Below are 20,544 nucleotides of genomic sequence, written 5' to 3'. Positions count from 1 at the left end.
TACGATAGGGTTGTATCCCAATAAACCCATCATGAAAATATCATAAGTCAAAACTATATTTAAGGTCCTGGGGGGTAGCTCAGTGGTAGAGCGCTTACCTAGCATGCATGAGACACTGGGTTCATTCACCAGCACCACATAAAAATAAATAAAGTAAGATGTTATTGTGTCCATCTATAACTAAAAATATAGTTTTAAAAAAAAAAAACTATATTTAATATACCTAACCACCCAGACATCCTAGCCCAGCCTATTTTAAACATGCTCAGAACACTTACATCAGCCTGCAGTTGGGCAAAATCATCTCACACAAAGCCTCTTTTATAACAGCATGTTGAATATCTCATGTAATTATTGAATGCTTTACTGAAGGTGGAAAACAGAATGGCAGTGTGTGGGTACACTTTCACACCATCAGAAAGTTGAAACGCCATTAAGTGAGACCATGGTAAGCCAGGCTCTGTAAGCATTAGAGAGAGGTACTTGGCCAGGCTTTTACTCTGTTGTTTCTTATCAGCAACATCACCCAGCTAGTGATGGGCTCATGGTGAGTTCTAAGTGAAGTCCACAGAGGGTCAGGGATAGAAGTTCACGTGGCAAGTGAGGAGCAGGGCCATAAATAGGATTGCCAGTGGAGGGCCGTGACCTCCATGGCGTACATATAATGAAATCTGTGTGTTTGCAAAGCCGAGACTGCAGTGGGTTTGTCAGCACCTTTTGTGGACACTTGGCAAGCACAGGTGGATCAGACCCCAGACCTGCAAGGAACTCAGGGCCAGACCCAGACAAGTAATTGTAGTGACACTGGGCACAGTCGCCAAGGGTCAAGGACTCAGGGGAGGAAGTATCAGTGCTGTTTAGGGGAACCAGGCCCAGCTTCAGAGGTTTTCAAAACAAACCTTTTCCTTCTCCTTAGCTTCCACTCCCTGACTGTCATTTTAAAAATTCTAATTGTAACAGAAATACTTGTTTTCTGCAGAGATTTGGGGAAGAGCAGAGAACTCAAAGAGTGCTTACTATTCCTTCACCCAGAAATAATCACTGCCAACTTGGGAGATATTTATTTTAGTTTTTTAAAATGTGTATGCATACCATTTGTGACTTTTGTGGTTTGTTTTCCCATGAGAAGTAGGATCCTAGGACAGAGTGATTTACGTCCTGATTTTCTTCATTTGATAGGTGATATTTTTTTCAGGTTGATCAACATTAATCTGCATTAATAATTTTTTACATTGAACATTTTTTACAGTGTATGACTTAGTGACTTTAGCATTTGCACAGGTTCGTACAGTCATCAGTCATAATCAATTCCAAGCCACCTCCATCATCCCAAAAAGAAACTCTATGCTGGCACTCCTCATTCCCCTCTCCCATTTCCTGACAGTCTCTATTCTGCTTTCTATTCCTGGATTTACCTTCTGGACATTTCATAATAGAATCATGCAAAATGTGCCCTTTTGTATTTGGCTCCTTCACTGAGCATAAGATTTTCAAGGTTCATTTATGATGTTACTTATTTCAGCATTTTGTTCTTTTTATGGCTGAATAATATTCCATTATATAGCTAGATCACATTTTGCTTATCTGTCATCGGTTGATAGACATTTGGGTTATTTCTACTATACTTTGTGAAATTCACAAGCAACATGTATTAACTGTCTCCTTTTTAGCCAACACTGTATAACTAAGCATATTAATAAAATTGATCTCTGGAACAGGTAATACAAATATTTCTTTTGTCTTTAGGATGCAATATATAACTTCCTTATTTGTTCTAAGTTTGCTTTCCTATTAACCTAAAATACTTAAATCATTCTATTAGATAGATGCCATAATTCATTTAACCAGCCTTCTATTATAAATCTCTTAACCACTTTTAATTTTATCTTAATCTTATAATCCTTGCTAAAAAGAGCATTTATGTAGCAAAATCTTAACAAATATCCAGAATTATTTTCTAAGGATAAATTCTTAAATATTTAAGGCTTTTGATACATGCTGCCAAATGCCTTTCAGTGTGTTTAAGCCAATTTCCAATCCCACTAGCTTGACATGGGCCTCTATCATTTCCTGAAAGAGAAACCAGATAGAGGAACCCTGTGTCCTGGGACATGGAATCACATGGGAAGTTTTAGGGCAGGAGGGGAACACAGGGTGGAGTGTGGTAAGGGGTACCCGGTAGGGTGAGATCTTGCAGGCAGATGCCCTGCCCTCTCAAAGCTGGCTTTTCTACTGGGGGAAGGCAGACAGTGAACAAGTTTAATAGCCTGGTACATACATTTGACAGTGTTTATCAAGTCTTCAGTATTTGTCCTTAGGAATTTGTCCTTAGGGAATAGCTATGGATGTAGGCAATTCTTTTCTCTGTGAGGGTTTTTTTTAGCTAATAAATACCATAGGAAACCCCAAGTACAGAGCAGAATTCTGTAGCATGGGAGAGTGCAATTTTAAACAGAGTCCTCATGGAAGGATGTGATATTTGAGCAAAGACTGGAGGAGACAGGGAGTGAACCGTGGATGGCAGGTGTTCCAAAGGTGGGATGTGCCTGAAAGGACCACAGAGGAGCAGAATCATGTACAGAGCAGAGAAGGGACCACAGTGATACCAGAGAGGGGTGGGGTGCTGTTAAGCAGGCCTCTGTGGCACTGAAAAAACTCTGGCTTTTACTTTGAAACATATGAAGTTATGGTGAGTTTTGAGCCCAGGAACGCATGGCCAGAACTTCATTTACAAGTGGTAAAGTACATTTAGCAGGAAGTTCAGGCACAAGCCATGCTGTAAGGTAGGCAAGATACCATGGTCCTTTGCAGGGAGAACCTTCTCAAAGGGGAAAGGTCCTCTGCTGGAGGGGTCCCTGGGTAGAGTCAGGAGAAGGAGACAGGCACTCATCTTTCCCCTCTCCCATTTCCTGACAGTCTCTATTCTGAGACTGAAAGGATGGAGTTGCCATTTACTCCAGGTGAGGAGGAAGAGCAAGGAGCAGGTTAGTGGGAGAAGAAGGTGCTGCTTTTGTGATGCCTGTTAGGGGTGTGAAGGAGGCCTTGGAGCAGGCAGTCTGGTGTTCATGGGGCGGGGCTGGGTGCACACCAGAATTTACAGCATGTCGGCCTACGGAGCCGGAGAACCCTGAAGGAGTGGGTGTGGGAGGGGAAGGAGGGCCAGGCCTGGCTGGGGGCATGCCAGCTTTGAGAATGGGGCACTGAGAAGGAGCCAGCCGAGGAGATGGAGAATGTGGTCCTCGGGCAGAAGGAAACCAAGCACAGGTTTTACTGGACAAGGCGTAATCAGCTGTCAGTCAGCACTGGCAGATGAGGAGGGCAAGGACTGGATGTGGGGCCAGCAGTGTGGAGCAGTAGTGACTGGACCAGCTTCAGTAGAGCAGTGGGACAAGAGTGTGATGAGAGCAGGGTCCTGAGAGTGGAGGAGAGGAGTGGGCACAGCGAGGGCCAGAATCCCGAGGACTGACCTGTCAGGTGGGCTCAGAGGAGGGAGGAGAGCTGAGAACTGAGTGGGGTGGTGAGGTCAAGAGAGATTTCTTTTCCCTTTTCTTTTCTTTCAGACAGGATCTTGCTAAGTTGCTCAGGCCGGCCTTGAGCTCCTGGGCCCAAGCAGTCCTCCCGCCTCAGCTTCCTGAGTAGCTGAGACTGCAGGTGTGCTGCCACACCCTGCTCAAGAGTCGTCTTCTTTTAATTGGAGAGATTAGGACATATATATTAATTTCCTGTTTCCGCTGTAACAGCTCATTTGTTCTCTCAGTGTTCAGAAGGTCAGCACTCGAACGGGTCAACAGGACTGCGTTCCTTCTGCATCCTCTTGGAGAGGGTCCATTTCCCTGCCCTTCCCAGTTTCCAAAGTCCACCTGCATTCTTGGGTTCATGGCCATTAAAACCCAAATGGAAGAGACTGGCTGATGTAGTTTGAGTGTAGAATCTGGAACCTGCTACCTGTGGCTCACCATTTACCAGCTGTGGACATTCAGCCAGTTACTTCATCTCTCCATACCCTAGTGTCCCCGTCTGTGAAACGGAGATAATACAACCTACTGTAGGTGATTAAAAGAACTAAAGAGATTTGTGTAGAGCCTAGAAAAATGCCTGGCAAGTAGTGAGTGAAGGTAATGGGCCAGTTCTTCCACCGGCGCCCAGTGTTGGTACTTCTGTCCCCCCATCCATTATCCCACCTTGATTTGTTTGAAGCACAGTTCTGATACCATTGTATTTCATCTCTGTGTGTGTTTCTAAAAGATTAAAAGCTCTTTTATAAATATTGTCAATGTCATCATCACACTTCAGGAAAGAAAAAATAAGTCCTAAATATCACCAGATATCCATTCAGGGTTCTTACTCCTGTGGACTCCAGTTTGAGTCAGGAGCTGGCTGCATACATTGCAGTTGATTGATATGTCCCTTCGTTACCTTCCCACCTCCAGGAAATTTGCTTTTTCAGAAACTGGATTATTCATCCTATCGTTTTCCCCAGTGTCTCTGCCACGATCATCTTTCCCCTGTATTCCCTGTAAATCATTAGAGCTATTCATTCATGTTCAGGTTACACATTTCTTGGCACAAGTGCTTGGTTCTTGAGGGGCTGGGGTTGTGGTTCAGTGTTAGAGCGCTTGCCTAGCATGTTTGAGGCACTGGGTTCAGTTCTCAGCACCACATGTAAATAAATAAATAAAATAAAAAGTTCCATCAACATCTATATATATTTAAAAAAGAAGTTCTTGAATAAGACCCACAAGCAAAAATTATCAAGAAAAAAACTGAATGGAGTTACTTTAGCTTAGGTAGAGGTGAGTAAAGAAGAGGAATGGGGTATAGGGGTACGAAGGATAGTAGAGTGAAACAGACATTATTACCTCATGAACATATGTGACTACATGACCAGTGTGATCCCACAATTTGTATAATCAGAAAAATGAGAGATTACACTTCATTTATGTATGATCTATCAAAAATGTATAAATGCATTCTAGTGTCATATACAACTAATTAGAACAAAAATAAATTAATTAAATTTTTTTAAAAAATTTATTCAAAGAAAAAAAAGAAAAAGACTGATAGGCATATTTAAACAGGTATAACCCAAAAGAAGCTGCAGGCCAGGAGAAGGTATTTGCAATGCGTTTCACTGTCGGGGTTAATCTCCAACACAAGAAATAGCCCCTCTAAATCAAGAGGAAAAAATGCAATGGGAGAGGAGGGTAGAAATCCTTGCCAAGCCCCTTTCCTTCATGTAACAAGTGCTTCCTAGCTTTCAGGATGTGTGGAAACCATCCTAAACACCTGACAGGTGTTGGCTCATTTATTGTCGTAACAAGCCTGTGGTGGGGTACTGTCACTGTCCTTATTGCCCTCAGTGTGCAGGGGAAGAAGGCGGGGCAAGGCCAAGCAACTTGCCCAGGGCCCAGACCCAGGCAGAGGGGCTCGGCAGTCCCTCCTTGTAAGGGGGGCATCATTCTGCAGCTCTCCGAGGCAGGGATGAACACAGAAGGGCAGTGGAAGACGCTCTGAGGACGTCAGGATGACGTCAGCATTGAAAGATGGCTGGCATCTCGGGGTGCAGCTTGGGAGAGTGACTGCCCTTCCTTTCTGGAAGCTGCATGAGCTGGTAGCAGCTGGGCAGTATCTGTTAGGATCCAGTGTCTGAGCCTTGCCCTCAAAGTCCCATTGGACACGGGCCTCTTGCAGAAATGGAGAGCTGAATGAACAAAAGGCCAAGGCAATCTGAGTGGAGCAAGGCTCAGTTCTGACATCCTGTTAGTTCATCTATGAAGCTGGGCGTTTCTGTAAGACAGGGAGCCTGCCGGGCCGAGAGCCCTGGCTGCTGTTTCACATTCCCCGGGCCCTCAGACCAAGCCCTTCCCACCTGTGCCGTATCCCCAGAGTGCTCTGCGACTAGAGAGGGCAGGTGGCAGTGCAGACCTCTTCTATTTAATGTAAAAATAAAGGCCCCCTTTACTCGGGAGAGGGAAGAACCATGGCCCTCTCTGATAGTTTTTCCTTACAACTGAACAGTATAAGTATCTGTGGATCCATAATGATATAAATAAATAAGTAAATGGATGAATGGCAGAGAAGGGATAGTTCTTCCTCACAGAAGAATTCTACTTAATGAAAGGAAAAGGAAAATAGAAACTCACCATTAGGCAATACTGCGGTAATATGTGTTATAGGCAAGCTCCACCAATTGATGCTGCAGTCGATTCGTGGGGGGACGTTTGAGGGAAAAGCAGGGCATTTGTCTTATTTCTTTTATTTTCCCCAAGATACTAATTATAAAGAAAAAAAAAAGTGGACTTCACAGGGAGAAACTAGGCAGACACTACCTCCATCCAGTGACAAGTCATCCTCAACCATTAAATAGGCTAGATAGACACCAGGTGGCCCCTGATAGGCTGCAGTACTTCCAGAGCATTCTTCAAAAAAGATGACTAACTTTAGTCTACTCTAACTTTTAGTCTAACATGAGACAAACAAGCAGACAGACATTCTGCAGAATAACTGACCTGTGCCTCAATGGTGTCAAGGTGGGAAAAGTGGTTACATTCAAGTTAGGTGTGTAGTGGAGTCTGCTACCAAAATTCCCCCTGTTTAGGAAAATAGATAGAATCTAGGTCAGCAATGTAGATGGTACAAGGCCCACTGTATAGTTGCCTATCCTGAACATTTCCTTTAAGTGGAATCATACAGGGTCTGATCTTTCACTCAGCACAGTGTTTTTCAAGTTCATCCATGTTGTTGCATGCATCGGTACTTCATTCCTTTTTACTGCTGAATAGTACTTCATTTTATTTATCCATTTCAGTTAATAGACATTTGACTCATTTCCACTCTTTGATTATCGTAGATAATGCTGCAATGAACATAAAGTACAAGCTTCTGTGTGGATATCAGTTTTCATTTCTCACAGAGTACATCTAGGAGTAAAATTGCTGGGTCACATGGCAACTCTACGTTTAGCCCTTTGAGGAACTGCAGACTGTTTTCCAAAGTGATTATAAAAACAAAAAACAAAAACAAAGTTACTGCATCATTTTCTCTCCCCTCCAGCAATGTGTAAGGTTCCTATTTCTCCACATCCTCACCAACACTTACTATCTTTCTTTTTTTACGTTAGCAATACTAGTGAGTGTGAAGTGGTATCTCATTGTGATCTTGATTTGAATTCCCTGACGGCTAAGGAAGTGGAGTATCCAAGTCGTTTAACGTCCATTGTTCTCAGGCCAGCAGTCCCTTCTAAAATTTCCCAGACGTGTTCAGCCCTATGTCCCTTCCGTGTGAGTCCCTGTTCCTGGCAGCTCACAAGTCTGGGTACTACCCCAGGAGCTGTGGGGCGTGAGTGGGCCTCGTGCCTTCAGCACTCCGGATCCTGCCCCTTTTCAAGAGCCTGAATCGGTGTGTGAGGCTGGAGAGGAACATCTCGAGTGTCCTTGTAACCAAGATCTTATTTCTTCAAGAGACCAAACAGCCTCGCATGTCCTCTGTTCCTCTTTCTCTCCCAGGAGGTCCAGATAGTTCCTGTGACTCCAGCTTCAGCAGCAGCATCAGTGTCTTCCCCTCAGCCAGGTAAGTGACCTGTTCCAGCCAGAGGTGTTTGTGGAAAGCAGGTGGGTTCAGGTGACTGCATTGAAGACCCAAGGCAAGCTGCCCGAGGCCAGTATTTGGGGAACACTAGGTACACCCTCGATGAAGGGATCTGAAGGACACTGGGGGAACCCACCCAAACCAGTTTCTATGAACAGATGGCCTCTGGGGAAGGATTAGAAGCCATTGAGGTTAGTAACATGCATGGTACCAGCCGTGGGACTCTTGTAGGTGCCTTCACCCAGCACCTTTTGCTTTTTCAGGATAACGTAGGGCTGACAAGACCAGTAAGGGGAAATCTTTTTGATGGCAATCTGAGCACCGGCAGCCCTGGGGTCCAAGACTATTGGCTAAGAACTGTCCTCAGCGCTCCCAGGGTGCTGTCATAGCCCAGCCTGCCACAAGGGGGCAGTACAGCCAAGCAGCAAAGTATTTTCCTTCTTGCCAACTCTCCTCTCCCTGTAGGAGATGAGGTCCTCTGTGGAGGGAACTGTCACTGTTTAGTCCTGATCTTGCTCTCCTGAACCTGCCCCCATCACTGTTTCTTTGGGTGACTGGACTGGGTGTGCGTTTCTTTCTCTGAATATGGTGTTGAACCTGGCCTGGGGAGCCAGTCACTCATAAAGAGAAAATAGGCACTCAACACCAAGATCCTTTGAATTTTTCCTTCTTTTATATCATTTTTAAAATTTATTCTGTTCCCTGAGAACCTGAGCATGTTTTTCAAGTACACAAGTACTGAGTATAAACTTGCACCCCAGGGCCCCTCCCACAGTGGACAGCAGGTTGGTAAATACTGGTCGTTCACTCACTTTTAGTTGTCATACATTTCCAGAGCACCTGCCAGTGCTCAGCCCTACAGATTCTAAGATAAAGAGAGGCCCCTGGAGGTGCCCCTGACCTTGAAGCAGACAGTATTCAGGAGGTTAGCAGAAAGGGGAGCAATTGCAGACGGTATTGGGGAGACAAGTCATGATGCCTGAGCTAAGGCATGAGACTAGCTCACGGCAGGAACCCAGCAAGCGCTCCTGATGCCCAGCCTGTGCTAAGTCCTACACTGGATCACTTAGACTTTGCTTATGTTTCAAGTCCACGGTCAGCAGCACTGTCTCCATTTTAAGGATAGGGAGGGGTGGGAAAGTCAGAGCTATGTGTAGAGAATGGACTTGGGCGGGGTTCAGGTGGGCATAGATGGGCTGCAGTACCACCACATTCATCTCCATGAGAAGGATCAGAGGCTTCGACTGAGAAGGGGGCAGCATATGAAGGTGGAGTTGCCAGACTTTGCTGATGGATGAAATGGAATAGACAGAAGAGTAGTGAGAGAAGAATAACTTCTAGGTGTTCCGTTGGGCCAAACTCAGGACATCCTGGTTCATTTCTAAGCTGGGCTGGGCAAGAAAGTGTGAGCGGGGTGGTCCGGAACTCTATTCTAGGTGGCTCTGAGCATCCTCAGAAGGGGCTGGAAGGGCGGGGAGGGACACTGGATTCTGGAGCTCAGAGTAGAGGTCTGGGCAGAGATGCCAGAGACCTGTGAGTCCTGCAGAAGGTTGGGCTTTGGTCCTGGAGGCTGAGAGGCGGTGTTGTAAGTAGGAATGACAGGATCAGATCTAGGATTTAGAAGCTCACTCTAGCATTAGAGAAGCCTATTGTAGGCTTGTCACTTTAATCTAGGCTACACAGATTGTCACGTTTTGAGGGAGTGGTGGTGAGATGTGGGGGGGGTGGAGGAGGTGGCACCACTGCTAGGCTGCGGAGGTGGCATGACCTTCGCAGCCTTGTTGGGAGCCATGCTGCCCTTGCTGGGACAAACCTACAGGAAGCCTTGGCTCCTGTGCTTGGGCCAGGAACCACCTAAGTGGGACCAGATTTGAGTTCATACCTGTCATTCAGGAGCCAGTGCTGACTCCTACCCCTTTAACATAAAAAAGGAAAAAAGATCAGTCATCTGGCACTTCTGACTCCTGTGGCGTTGGCAGCGCGCTCCAGCGCCAGCCCTGCTAGGAGGAGAGCAGTCCTGCTAGTTGTGAAATCGCAGCCGGGGGCTTGGCCCCACCGCCTGCCTCCTCCAGTGACGTGGCCACAGGGAACCTGCGCTTGGACAGGACGGCACCATCCAGGGTGACCCAAAACAACCCACCCCAAAACAACCCACCCCGCCGTTTTTCCAGGTGCACCGAGCACCACCTGCAGGGGCCAGTTCCAGTCAGTTCTTGCCAGCCGAGGGCAGCAGCGAGGGTGCAGACTCCTCCAAGAGCAGAAGGTGTTTCTGCCTGGCAGAAAACTGCTGGGCATGTGATGGCCCGAGTCTTCGCGGCTTTTGGCTCTTGGAGAGTACAATGAGAGCTATGGATCCCCTCCCTTAAGAAATGGTAGAGAAGTGGCCTCATGTGTGAGGCACTGGGTTCGATCCTCGGCACCACATGAAAATAAATGAGTAAACAAAGATATAAAAAAAAAAGCACATCCAAAAATGAACCCACTTTCAGGGGGTCAGGAATCTCATCCCTGAACCCAGATTTTTTTAATTAAAATATTTTTTATTTGCACAGACACATTTTGAGTCATTGTACACAAATGGGGTACAACTTTTCATTTCTATGGTTGTGCACTGTGTAGATTCACATCATTCATGTAATCATACATATATATAGGGTAATACTGTTTCATTCTATTGTTTTTCCATCCCCACCCCTCCCATCCCTTTTTCCTCTACACCATTCAAATTTCCTTCATTCTTCTCTTCCCTCTATCACCCCCCCATCGTTATATATTGTCATGCACTTATCAGAGAAAACATTTGGCCTTTGGTTTTTGGGGCTTGGCCTATTTCACTTAGCATGATATTTTCCAGCTTCATCCATTTACCAGCAAATGCCATAATTTTATTCTTCTTTATGGCTGAGTAATATTCCATTATGTATATATACCACAGTTTCTTTATTCATTCATAAATTGAAGGGCAATCTAGCTATTGTGAATTGAGCTGCTATGAACATTGCGTGGCTGCATCACTGTAGTATGCTAATTTTAAGCCCTTTGGGTATAAACCAAGGAATGGGATAGCTGGTTCAAATGGTGGGTCCATTCCAAGTTTTCTGAGGAATCTCCATACTGCTTTCCAGAGTGGCTACACCAATTTGCAACTCCATCAGCAATTGTACCCAGATTTAAAAAAAAAGAAAAAAGAAAGAATTCCTCACTTGGATCAAAACACAAAGAGAAATCACTGACTAAACTTGGGACCATGAGCCGCCGCCTCTCTTGTCCTCATCAGCCCTCTCTCCTGAGATGCTGCAAAGGTTGTGGAGTCCCAGGCCTAGTCAACTGGGAGAAGCAGGGGGAATGGGGTGACTTTCAGTCTGGGTGGACAGCCATGGTATATCCTGTTAGAAGAGTCCAGATACCTCCATTCTCCAAAGCAAAGGAAGTTCACAGGAAGTTGAAAACTGACCTCCTCTAGCAGAGGCTAGAGTGGAGAGAGGGGTCGCCACCGCTGCTTTCTGCACACCAGGCATGCTCCCTTCGTCTTAAGAGAGCTCGGGGTGGTGAGCCAAGGGCCTGGTGCACATCCTTCCTGCACCACACCTGTGACTGGGTGTAATGAGAGCCCTGACCCCACAGGAGTGTGGGGTGTAACTGAGTTGAAGTGAGGGAGGAGCAAAGAGCAGCACCTGGCACACACAAGCTCGAACCAGTCCTCTAGCACTTTTCCACTCCTGGTGGAAGGAGGTTTTGTGGCAGGAACACAGTCTGAGTCACTAGCCATGCTGAAGAATCTTGGCTACACTGGTCATCACAAGAACCTCCCCATTATCCCCTTTGTACAAATGAGGAGACAGACCAGAGAGGCTGACTTCTACTCAAAGCCACTCAGCTAGTTAGTGTCCAGGCTGGAATTCGAGCTGGGTCTGTCTAGCTCCAAATTCCCTGCAGTTAGCTTTATTAGTCACAGAGAGTTCCAGAAGTGTTTCAGGGTGGCCTCCCTGACTTATTCGACAGGGGCTCTTGAACAGTCTTCCCTCTAGTGTTCAGGGCTTTACCCAGGGCTGTGGTGGCATCAGTGACATTCAGGATTCCTGGTGTAGCTGACTGCCCTATGCATAAGCAACCAGGAAGACCTAGAAGTCAGAACTTCTCTACTTTAAGTAACTGCTGACCGAAAAGTATATATGATGATCTTGTATTTTAAAAAAAGGCGGGGCCGGGGTTGTGGCTCAGTGGTAGAGTGCTCGCCTCGCATGCCTGAGGCCCTGGGTTCAATCCTCAGCACCACATAAAAAGAAAATAAAGGTACTATGTCCACCTACAACTAAACAATATATTTTAAAAAATAAATAAAAATAAATTTTTAAAAAGGCAACTTCAAATTCAGAAGCAATTTTTTTTAGATTTGCCTTTTTTCTAATTTGATTAGAGATGTAACACGTGTATCATAAAAAATGAGCCATTACAGAAGTAAAGTGGTGTCTCCTGGAGAGAACCACTGGGACGGATTATTATTCATTGGTACTATCAGAAGCATTACTCGGGAAGTCTGCATTTTAATAGCTGCAGCAGCACCATGTGCTTGGAAATTGTAGTGCATATGCATGTAAGACACTCGTTATGAGATGCTTTATGAGAAAATGCTTGGTAAAAATGGGGTTTTGCAGACACCTTGAAATAACTCAGAAGCCCCCAGGAGTGACTTGTCTAGACTTTTTGGAACCAATGTAGAGATGTATTTTAAACCTTGCCCGAGCTCCCCTCTGTTCTTGATGTGTAAGGTTAGCCAGGGTGGAGGGTGCCACATCTGACTCCAGCCAGGCAGAGGAGAGCTGAGCACTCCCCCAGTGTCCCCCCGAGCATGCATAGAGCCCAGCAGTGATCCCCACCCATCGGAGCAGCTGCTGCCCAAGGGCAGATGGGATCCTGACCCACCCTTTCCCCACTGTGGAGGTCAGTCTCAGCCCAGTCACACACCTGCTTCTCGTGACCTTCATCTTCAGTTAGCCAAGGGAAAGGACCCAGGGAGGATGTCTCCAGCCAGAGGAATGAGCTCTCAGTACTTGACCTCTTGGCCTCTGCACCCAGGCTTGCTCATCTGTGCACTGAAGGACTGAGTTACACCAACTATGAGGTCCCTTTTAGTTAGGAAGTTCTCATGGAATGAGGCCAACACCTGCCTCACCAGCAGTCCGAAGACTCCCATTCCCAGGGAGGTTTGCTCTGGTCACATTTGCTGTGGGGAGAGTCCTAGAATGTCAGTATTACAGTGCTGCCAGTTCACACATGGTTCCATGAAGTCCTTCCTTTTTTATGTGGCCCTGACACAATGCCACCTGAAAGAGATGCCACCATGGCTGTCCAGAAGCGTCTCAGGCCTACCATGAGTTGGAGGGACCATTCAGCCAGGCATCAAGGAGCCCCATTTGGATTTGGAAAGTGCCCCATAGGGATCAGCATCAAACCTCTCAGTGGCCTTTCTTTATCCCCACATGGAACATTTGGCTGCCCTTCAGCAAGAAATTCCACTGGAAAGTGTGTGGGATAGCCTTCTTCACCTGACACCTGGTGCTGCCAGGGCTGCCCTGACCAGGGAGGGGCTGCGTGTGCTGGGGCTGCTGTTCTTCTGTCCCTGACTAGATGTGGTTGTGGTGATGCTGCCATGAGCTCCCCTGAGCTTGCTGCCCCTGCCAGGAGATACTGTCACGTAGTGGGTGGGTCCACTCTGGACTCAGACTGTTCAGATTCAAACTGGTGTCACCACCACTTCCTGGCTGTGTAACCCTGGCCAGGTCACCTAATGTCTCTGTGCTTGGGTTTCCTTATCTCCGAAGTGGAAATAACATGACTTAGCCATAGGACAGGAGGCTTGCAGAGTTCATCGTTACCATGTGTAGTACCAGAGCCCTAACTCCCCCGCTCCCAGTTCATACACGCTGCTGGCCTGACCTTGGCACTGCCTTCCTCCCCAGCAGCAGCTCTAGGGAAGGCCATTGCTAGGCCCCTGCAGTTCTGAGTCCCCCAGGTAAGCTAAACTCACAAGGCCTTCCTCCAGGGGGCCAGTGCTGCTGAGATGGCAGTGGTCTTCCAGGCACAAGGTCCTCTCACTCCTGGACACCATGTGGCAGCCACCTTCAGTGGCTCCTGCTAGAAAGCGACTTGCCTTGCCTCAGGGCACAGGGTCAGGAAAGAACAGACCCAAGTGGGGGTGGTCTCCCTTCACACGTTGTGTGAAGCCCTGGGCTGCAGTGAGTGTCTCTGCCTGTGACTGAGGACTGCTGTGTCCATGAGATTCTACCACAGGAGACCCACAGGAAGGCGCTCTGTAGGACACCAGCCCAGCTAGAGAGAGAGACCTGGAGATAAGACCAGGAGCACTGGCTATCAGCAAAGGGAGAGGTGCTGACTGTCTCCAACACACCAGAGCTGATAAGGAAGTGTGAGGAAGCCCTGGCGTGATTGCTGTGCTGGCCAGGGTGGCAGCCCCATGGCTTCAGGGCACCCAAGATGGAGCTGATCCAGCTGGAACAGGTTGTGAGCAGAAAGTGCCCACTGGGTGTCACAGTTGGGAAGGCTGAGCACCCTGAAGTATCTCATTAGTAATCTCTATGTTCATTGTATTGATCATATGTTGAAATGCTAATAATTTGGATATATTGGGTTAGTTAAAACATTAAAACTAATTTCATCTGTTTCTTTTTCCTTTTTAATTTATTGGGGTTTTTTTGTTCTGTGTTTTGGTACCAAGGATTGAACCCAGGGGTGCTTAACCACTAAGCCACATCCCCAGCCCTGTTTTTTGAGATAAGGCCTCTCTAAGTTACTGAGGCTGGCTTTGAACTTAAGATCCTTCTGCCTCAGCCTCCTGGGCTGCTGGGATTACAGGTGTGCACCTCTGTGCCTGGCTCCTTTTCAATTTAAAAGTAGAAAATGTCGAATCCCGTCTTTGTGTGTCGTGGACAGTGAGCCCAGAGAGCAAGTACAGGCTTGACGGTGGCCTGCGCCTGCTGCCCTGGACCTGTCCGCACTTCGCTTTTCCTGTGTCTTCGGCTGCCCCAGCATTTAGATATTTTGATATCCTCAGATGACACCAGGAATTTCCAGCCACGTGACTCCTGGGGAAATCACAGTGGCTGCTCCCCTCCTCACAGAGGCTCCATTCTGTTCTCTGTCACTGTGTCACACGCCCAGATCTTCTGGCCCCCGAGGATGGACGTGCCCATTCTCACCCCTGAAACAGGCTCTGGGGGGCCATCAAATCTTATTAACTAGCAATTCTGCCTCGCTGTTCCAGAGCTCAGAATCCTACCCTGTAGGAGTTCACATCACATGAGCTTCGGAAAGGCTGCAGGCAAATGAGGAAAGCACAGCCACCGAGTTCCTAGTGCAAATGAATAATTGAGCAGTCTGGAAATGCCACGAAAGACCATTTTGTACAGACGGGCCCTGGAACTGCCTGGCCCCAGTCCTCAGGAAACAACCTGCATTGTCATATCACTTTTGGCAAATATGGTGCAATGCATCATAGGAGGGGAGCCCCCTTGCTCCCAAGGTTTCCTGCCTGTGCTGTGTCCACCCTGAAAACCCAGCCCCTGCCAGGGGGCCATGCTTTGGGCAGAGCTAACCCTGTCTCCCAGCAGTGCTCAGTCACCTCTGGGCTGCTTGGCAGGACTTTTCTCTAAGTGGAGACCAGCGAGGATTCGATCCATGGGCGCCAGAGAGCTTCCTGCACCCGAGTGGAGCACAGGCACATTCCTAGTGGCCTCGTTCTCACAGGCAGGGGTACTGCCATCTCTCCCCTACTCAAAAGGGAGCATTTCCATTTCAGAGGCAACTCAAGGCTTCTCCACACGGCAGATCGGGCCAGGTGTGATCGTGTGAGATTACAAGCCACAGTCCCTACATTCAAGCAGGAAACCTTCATGTTCTCAGTGAAGGTCCTTGGATATCAAGGGTCCTCCCCTGTACCGTCTGGACACAGGGGTTTTGCATCATCAGCATAGAGTCTGACTTAATAACCTGAGGTGCCAAACAGCCCCTCAGCCCCGAATCCAGTGGGGGCCAGCTGCAGACACTGGAGAGGTTCCCCACGCTGCACGAGCCAGGCTAGGACTAGAAAAGGAAAGGGCAAGTGAGCTGGCGCCCAGGAGGCCAGACTTGCTTTCCACCTTCAAGTAACAGGGCTCCAGCAAGCCTGGGCGTTGTTCCCCTCAGGAGCAGAGAAGAGCAAGGCCTCTTCGAGCTAAGACCAGTGATGGTATCTGGGTCTCTGCTTCCAGGGCCCAGGCAGTGGGGTAGGAGCATGTGGTCCTGACCGTGCAGGCCCGGGGGGCTAGACACGGAGCAGAGGACAACGTGGGCATCACTTGGTTTCTCTCCTGGTTTTGTCCACAGCATTGACAGGGCCCCAGTAACCCTCCACCTTGACGGAATCGTGCAGGTTCTGAACTGCCACCTGAGTGACATGTCCATTGGGATGATGACCAGGATTGCTGTTCTTAAGTGGCTCTACCATCTTTACATCAAGACCCCCCGCAAGGTGAGCCCCAGCCAGCCCTCCAGGAGACCCCTCCCCACCAGGGAGTTCCTTCTAGGTCCACCTTGGTTTTCAAGAGCCTCCCCATGCTTGGGAGAGTTTGGGTCATTTCACTTCTGGAAAAACCCTGGTGAGCAGAAGAGTGACAGATGCTGTGAGGAAACTCATCAACTTGGGGGAAGGGAGAGGTCCATGCAGACCCCAGGACGCTGTCAGCCAAGCTCAGTTCTGGAGCACGGGGAGACCTTACCAGTGACCCCTTTTCTGCTCCCCAGATGTTTCGACACACGGACAGCCTCTTCCCCATCCTACTTCAGACGTTATCGGATGAGTCTGATGAGGTAAGTCACCAATACCAGCCTTCCTTTTTGATGACTTGTGGGGTCTTATAGGTATGATATACTTGTTTGGTTGATGTCGTGCTCTTAAATCAACACCAAAAAATTACCCTAGGGGTAAAGCTGTGCTGGGCTTTGGGAGTAAGGATGCTTCTGTAGGTCATTCTGGAGCACTCTGGGACAGATTTCAGGGAGAAGGTGAGCTTGCATGCTCTGTAGGAGTTGATATGTCTTCTCTGGGGGTGGTTAGTGGCAGGGAACGTGGCTGTGGGGTCAGGTTCCCTGGAGGGCAAGGTCTGGCCCTGCCTTTTTGCCCACACTTGAGCCATGCTTAATATCTGTGATTCTCCATTCCTTCCGTGTCCAGTGAGGGTAGCTCCATTCCTTCCGTGTCCAGTGAGGGTAGCGACACTGCCCGATTATGAGAACAAAGTGACCTGTGTAAAATGCCACGTGCTGAGTCTCGCATTAGTTGTTCAGCTGCACTCTACTTTGACCTCCAGTTTTAACTGGTCCCTTAAGCCTCGCTTTTTTGGGGTCACCAAGTGCTGCTGGTGTGAAAGGGAAAGGCTGACCCCAATTCCAGGCTGCAGGAATAATCCCCTGAAAGGGCCAGCAAGCAGAGGCTGGTCTGGGGGACAGGGTGCCCCAGGGTCTCCTGTCATCTGGAGCACTCCAGCTGCTCAACATTACCCCACTCCCCATTTTCTGCAGTGCTTGCCCTGGAGTCGGAACAGAGTAGTTCTTCTCAGGGCTCCCCTGCCTCCCAGCCAAGGGACAGGAGTTGTAGCTGGGACACCCATTTGCACAAGCAGCAGCCCTTACTTCCATATCAGCTCTTCAGGATGCTGATGGGCTGAGCTGACTTTCCCTGTCTTTCCCTCTTCTGGGCTCCAAGGTGCCACGGGCAGTAGCAGCACTGTGTCTCCATGCAGCAGTGAATGCATGCATCAACAGACCTGTGCGCCCTGCCCAGTAAGAACGTGGGAGTGGACGGGTTGGGGCTGGGTGTGGGAGAGAAGGCACTGCTGCAGCTTCCCTGCAGTGAGGCAGCTCAGGCTTCCCTGGGCTGGTACAGGCTTGCATGGGGCCTGGGCAGCTGTCCTGCAGCCTGAATTTGCTTTCCTGAATCTGGACCAAAGAAAGAAGCAGATAGGTATCCTCTAAGGTTCTCTGCATTTCCAGAAAAATCCCAAACAGATGGTCTGTGAGTGCCCCTGGCCTCTCCTGCCTGCCCACCCCCACACACATCCTTCTCTCTCCCGCTGCACTGCCCCCTGCAGTACTAGGCCCAGGTGGACATGGCCCCATTCTGCCTGCAGACTGGGAGTGACTCACTGCAGAGCCAGGCCCTCCTTTCAGTAAGAAAGGACGAGAGCTGCTGATTGGTGCTTTCCTGGGACTTCACTGGAAGCAGCTGAGTTTTCAGTCCTTTAAATTGAGTTGTTTAATCCCATCCAGCTTTCTTTGCTTGAAATTGGCTTTCGTGTGCTTGTGCATTCAGAGGCGGGGAGGGGGGAGGGGGGAGGATGCAGCCCATTTAACTGTTCTGTTCAGGTTGTGTCAATAGAAAGTGGATTTGCTGAAGTGCCAAACATTGTCAGGGCTTTGGGGCACATCTAGTGGGCCTCTTGAGGGGAGGATTGAAGCTGCTCTTGGGGACAGTTGAGGAAATGCTAAGACATGAGGGAAGAGTCCCTCTTTCCTATCTCTGTAGAGGACAGATTTAAGGACCTTGATAATCATTGGTAAGTCATGATTCTGCCACATCCTGGTTCTTCACCAGAATCCCTTTCCTAAATGTCCCCACCCAGCCTCATTGGCTTTGTGGACCCACAGTGTACTTGGCAATGTTAGTACAGTCACAAACAAGACAAAGTCATCTTCTCCTGGGGCTTCCCTTGAAGGATATCTAGAAAGGATTTTCTGGTGGATTTTTTCCAAATATCTCCATGCACAACTCTCATCTCAAGTTGGAACTCCCTGGGGTTCAAGAACCATGTCAGACCCTTATGTGATTGTAACTCAATAGCCCTCACAAAAATTCTGCAGGGGGACTTCTGTTATTTCCTTTGGACAGGTCAAAAAGCTAAGGCCTAGGAATGGTAAGTAATTTGCACATAGTTAGGAGTTCTTGAACCCAAGCTCAGAAGCAGCCAGGTCTGTGTGACTCCAAAACAGGTCCCCTTTAATTGCTTAGCAACCATGCCTAGTCTCACCCAGTGCAGAACCACTTGGGGAGATGGGGAGCCTGGGTGGAGTTGTAGCATCCCCATTTCCTCCAGATTTCTCCAGAAGGTTTTTTCTCTTGTTCCATAAGTTCTTGAGAGAAGGTCCCAACTTAGCATGGAGGAGTGTGTGTGTGTGTTAAAACTCCCCCTTCGGTCCTCAAATCTTTTGTCCACTTTTCCTATTGATTTTTAGAAGTTGTATATTTAGGACCTTCCATTTGTTACCTCTGTTGCAAAAGTCTTTCCTACTGTGACTGTGATTAACCACGTACCCCCCACTCTGGCTGAGAGTCACTGGTCTCAGGGGACAGGGTGTACCCAGGTGTTAATGATGCAAGAGCCAGGCATGGAGAAGGCAGAGCTCAGAGACCTCCCTGGCACATGGCCTGGCTGGGACGTCTTGCCTGCCATGGTTCCTCAGTTCTGCCCCAGTGACAGCTCGGTAGGCTGTACCCTTTTGGCATCCTCCATTGTCTGTGCTCTTCCGTTACTCAGGATAAGTGGCTGTTTCCTTAGTATCACCTGCTCCTTATAGACATTATCATTCTATAATTGACAGAAAGAATTTGCAGGTGTCAAATTAATATTCTTGGTACTGGAGTAGAAATCATCCATTAGCTAGAGATCCAGTTACTTGTTTTTTAAGTGAAAACGTGACCCTGATTCCCCTAGCATGGAATTCAGGATGCATGCTCAGAGCTTCCTTTTGGACTCCAGTGGGGGAGGTACTGCTGATTCCCCTGCCCAGAAGATACCATTCGTCAGCTGCCTCTCAAGCTAGGCAGCAGCTGACTGTCTGAAAGTGAGCTGCCTAAAGCCAGTCATAGCCCAGTCGTGAGCACCCACAGGACAGGGGTTGTCTCCACATTCCCAATGGTGGGGCTGGCCTGGGAGGTCCATAGGTGCCCCCTATTCCCAAGCATAAGTGCCTCCTAACCTGCATTTAAAATTCTCAGGTCTCAAAAGAGGATATTTGTCCCCTCAGTGAATGTGGACACTCCAAACAATTGGTCACCAGACCCAGGCCTGAATCCTTGCTCTGGCCCTTCCTTGCCAGGGATCTTGGGTGAAGAGTTAACCTCGTTGGACCCATGAAATGGGAGTAATGATGTCTAACCTGCTCTGTAGACCACTGGTTACATAGAAAGTATAAAGCACCCAGCAAATCCTGCCTGCTGCATCTGCCCATCTGTCCTTACAAGTTCACCTAGGGAGTAATTGGCCTCTCACCTTGTTGAACTCTGCATCCCCAGTAGCCTCAGGTCTTTTCTGTGGGTCTCACTCACTGGTTATGAAAGTAACTCTCAGTATTTTCCATTTCCACTATAATTTAGGATGGTCCTTTTCTGGCAGTGCTCTCTCCTCAGGTGGTAGTATAGCCTGGTGGCTGAGAACATGGGTTTGGGGCTGGCCAGTCCAGGAGTTCAGTCCTGGCTCTGCAGTTCAATGGTAGGTTGACTTCAAGCAAGTAACCTAGTCTCTCTGAGCTTCAGTTTCCTTATCCATAACAGGAGAATACCAAAGGACCCTCCCTCTCAGCTTGGTTGGAGGGATTAGATGAGATTATAGACATCAAATGCGCAGCCAGGACACAGAAGGCATGAACCGGGGGTAGGAGAGGGCTCCTTTGAAGCTGTAGAGGGGCCAGGATCCACATACTGCAATCAGCAAGATGGCCCTATGTCTGCCCAAAGTTTCAGCAGCCAGAGCCAGGATGGAGGCCACTCTCCTCTGTCTTGAAAGGCCTAAGGAGCACAGTGGTGTTTGAGGGACTTGAATTCCATCTCCAGGTCTTCGAAAGCCAAGCAGGGGACAAAGTGGGCATCTGGGCCAGTGCCCCTCCATGTCCTTCCCACCCTCCCCC

At 48.3% G+C, this 20,544-nt stretch overlaps 1 protein-coding gene across 2 annotated transcripts in view; it reads left to right on the top strand.

Annotated features, from left to right (window-relative positions):
- The window catches only part of VAC14 (VAC14 component of PIKFYVE complex), a 102,276-nt gene that overhangs the window by 21,471 nt on the left and 60,261 nt on the right, over positions 1-20,544 (top strand). For both annotated transcript variants that reach the window (XM_079117092.1, XM_079117093.1), the window contains exons 10-12: positions 7,506-7,569; positions 15,970-16,114; positions 16,387-16,452. In XM_079117092.1, the coding sequence (XP_078973218.1) occupies positions 7,506-7,569; positions 15,970-16,114; positions 16,387-16,452 (275 nt within the window). The remainder of the gene's footprint in view (positions 1-7,505; positions 7,570-15,969; positions 16,115-16,386; positions 16,453-20,544) is intronic.

Source organism: Sciurus vulgaris (genome assembly GCF_902686455.1).
Source record: "Sciurus vulgaris genome assembly, chromosome: 17".
NCBI classification, from domain to species: domain Eukaryota; kingdom Metazoa; phylum Chordata; class Mammalia; order Rodentia; family Sciuridae; genus Sciurus; species Sciurus vulgaris.
The sequence above is the reverse complement of the archived record's forward strand: the minus strand, read 5'-3'. Positions and strand labels throughout refer to the sequence as shown.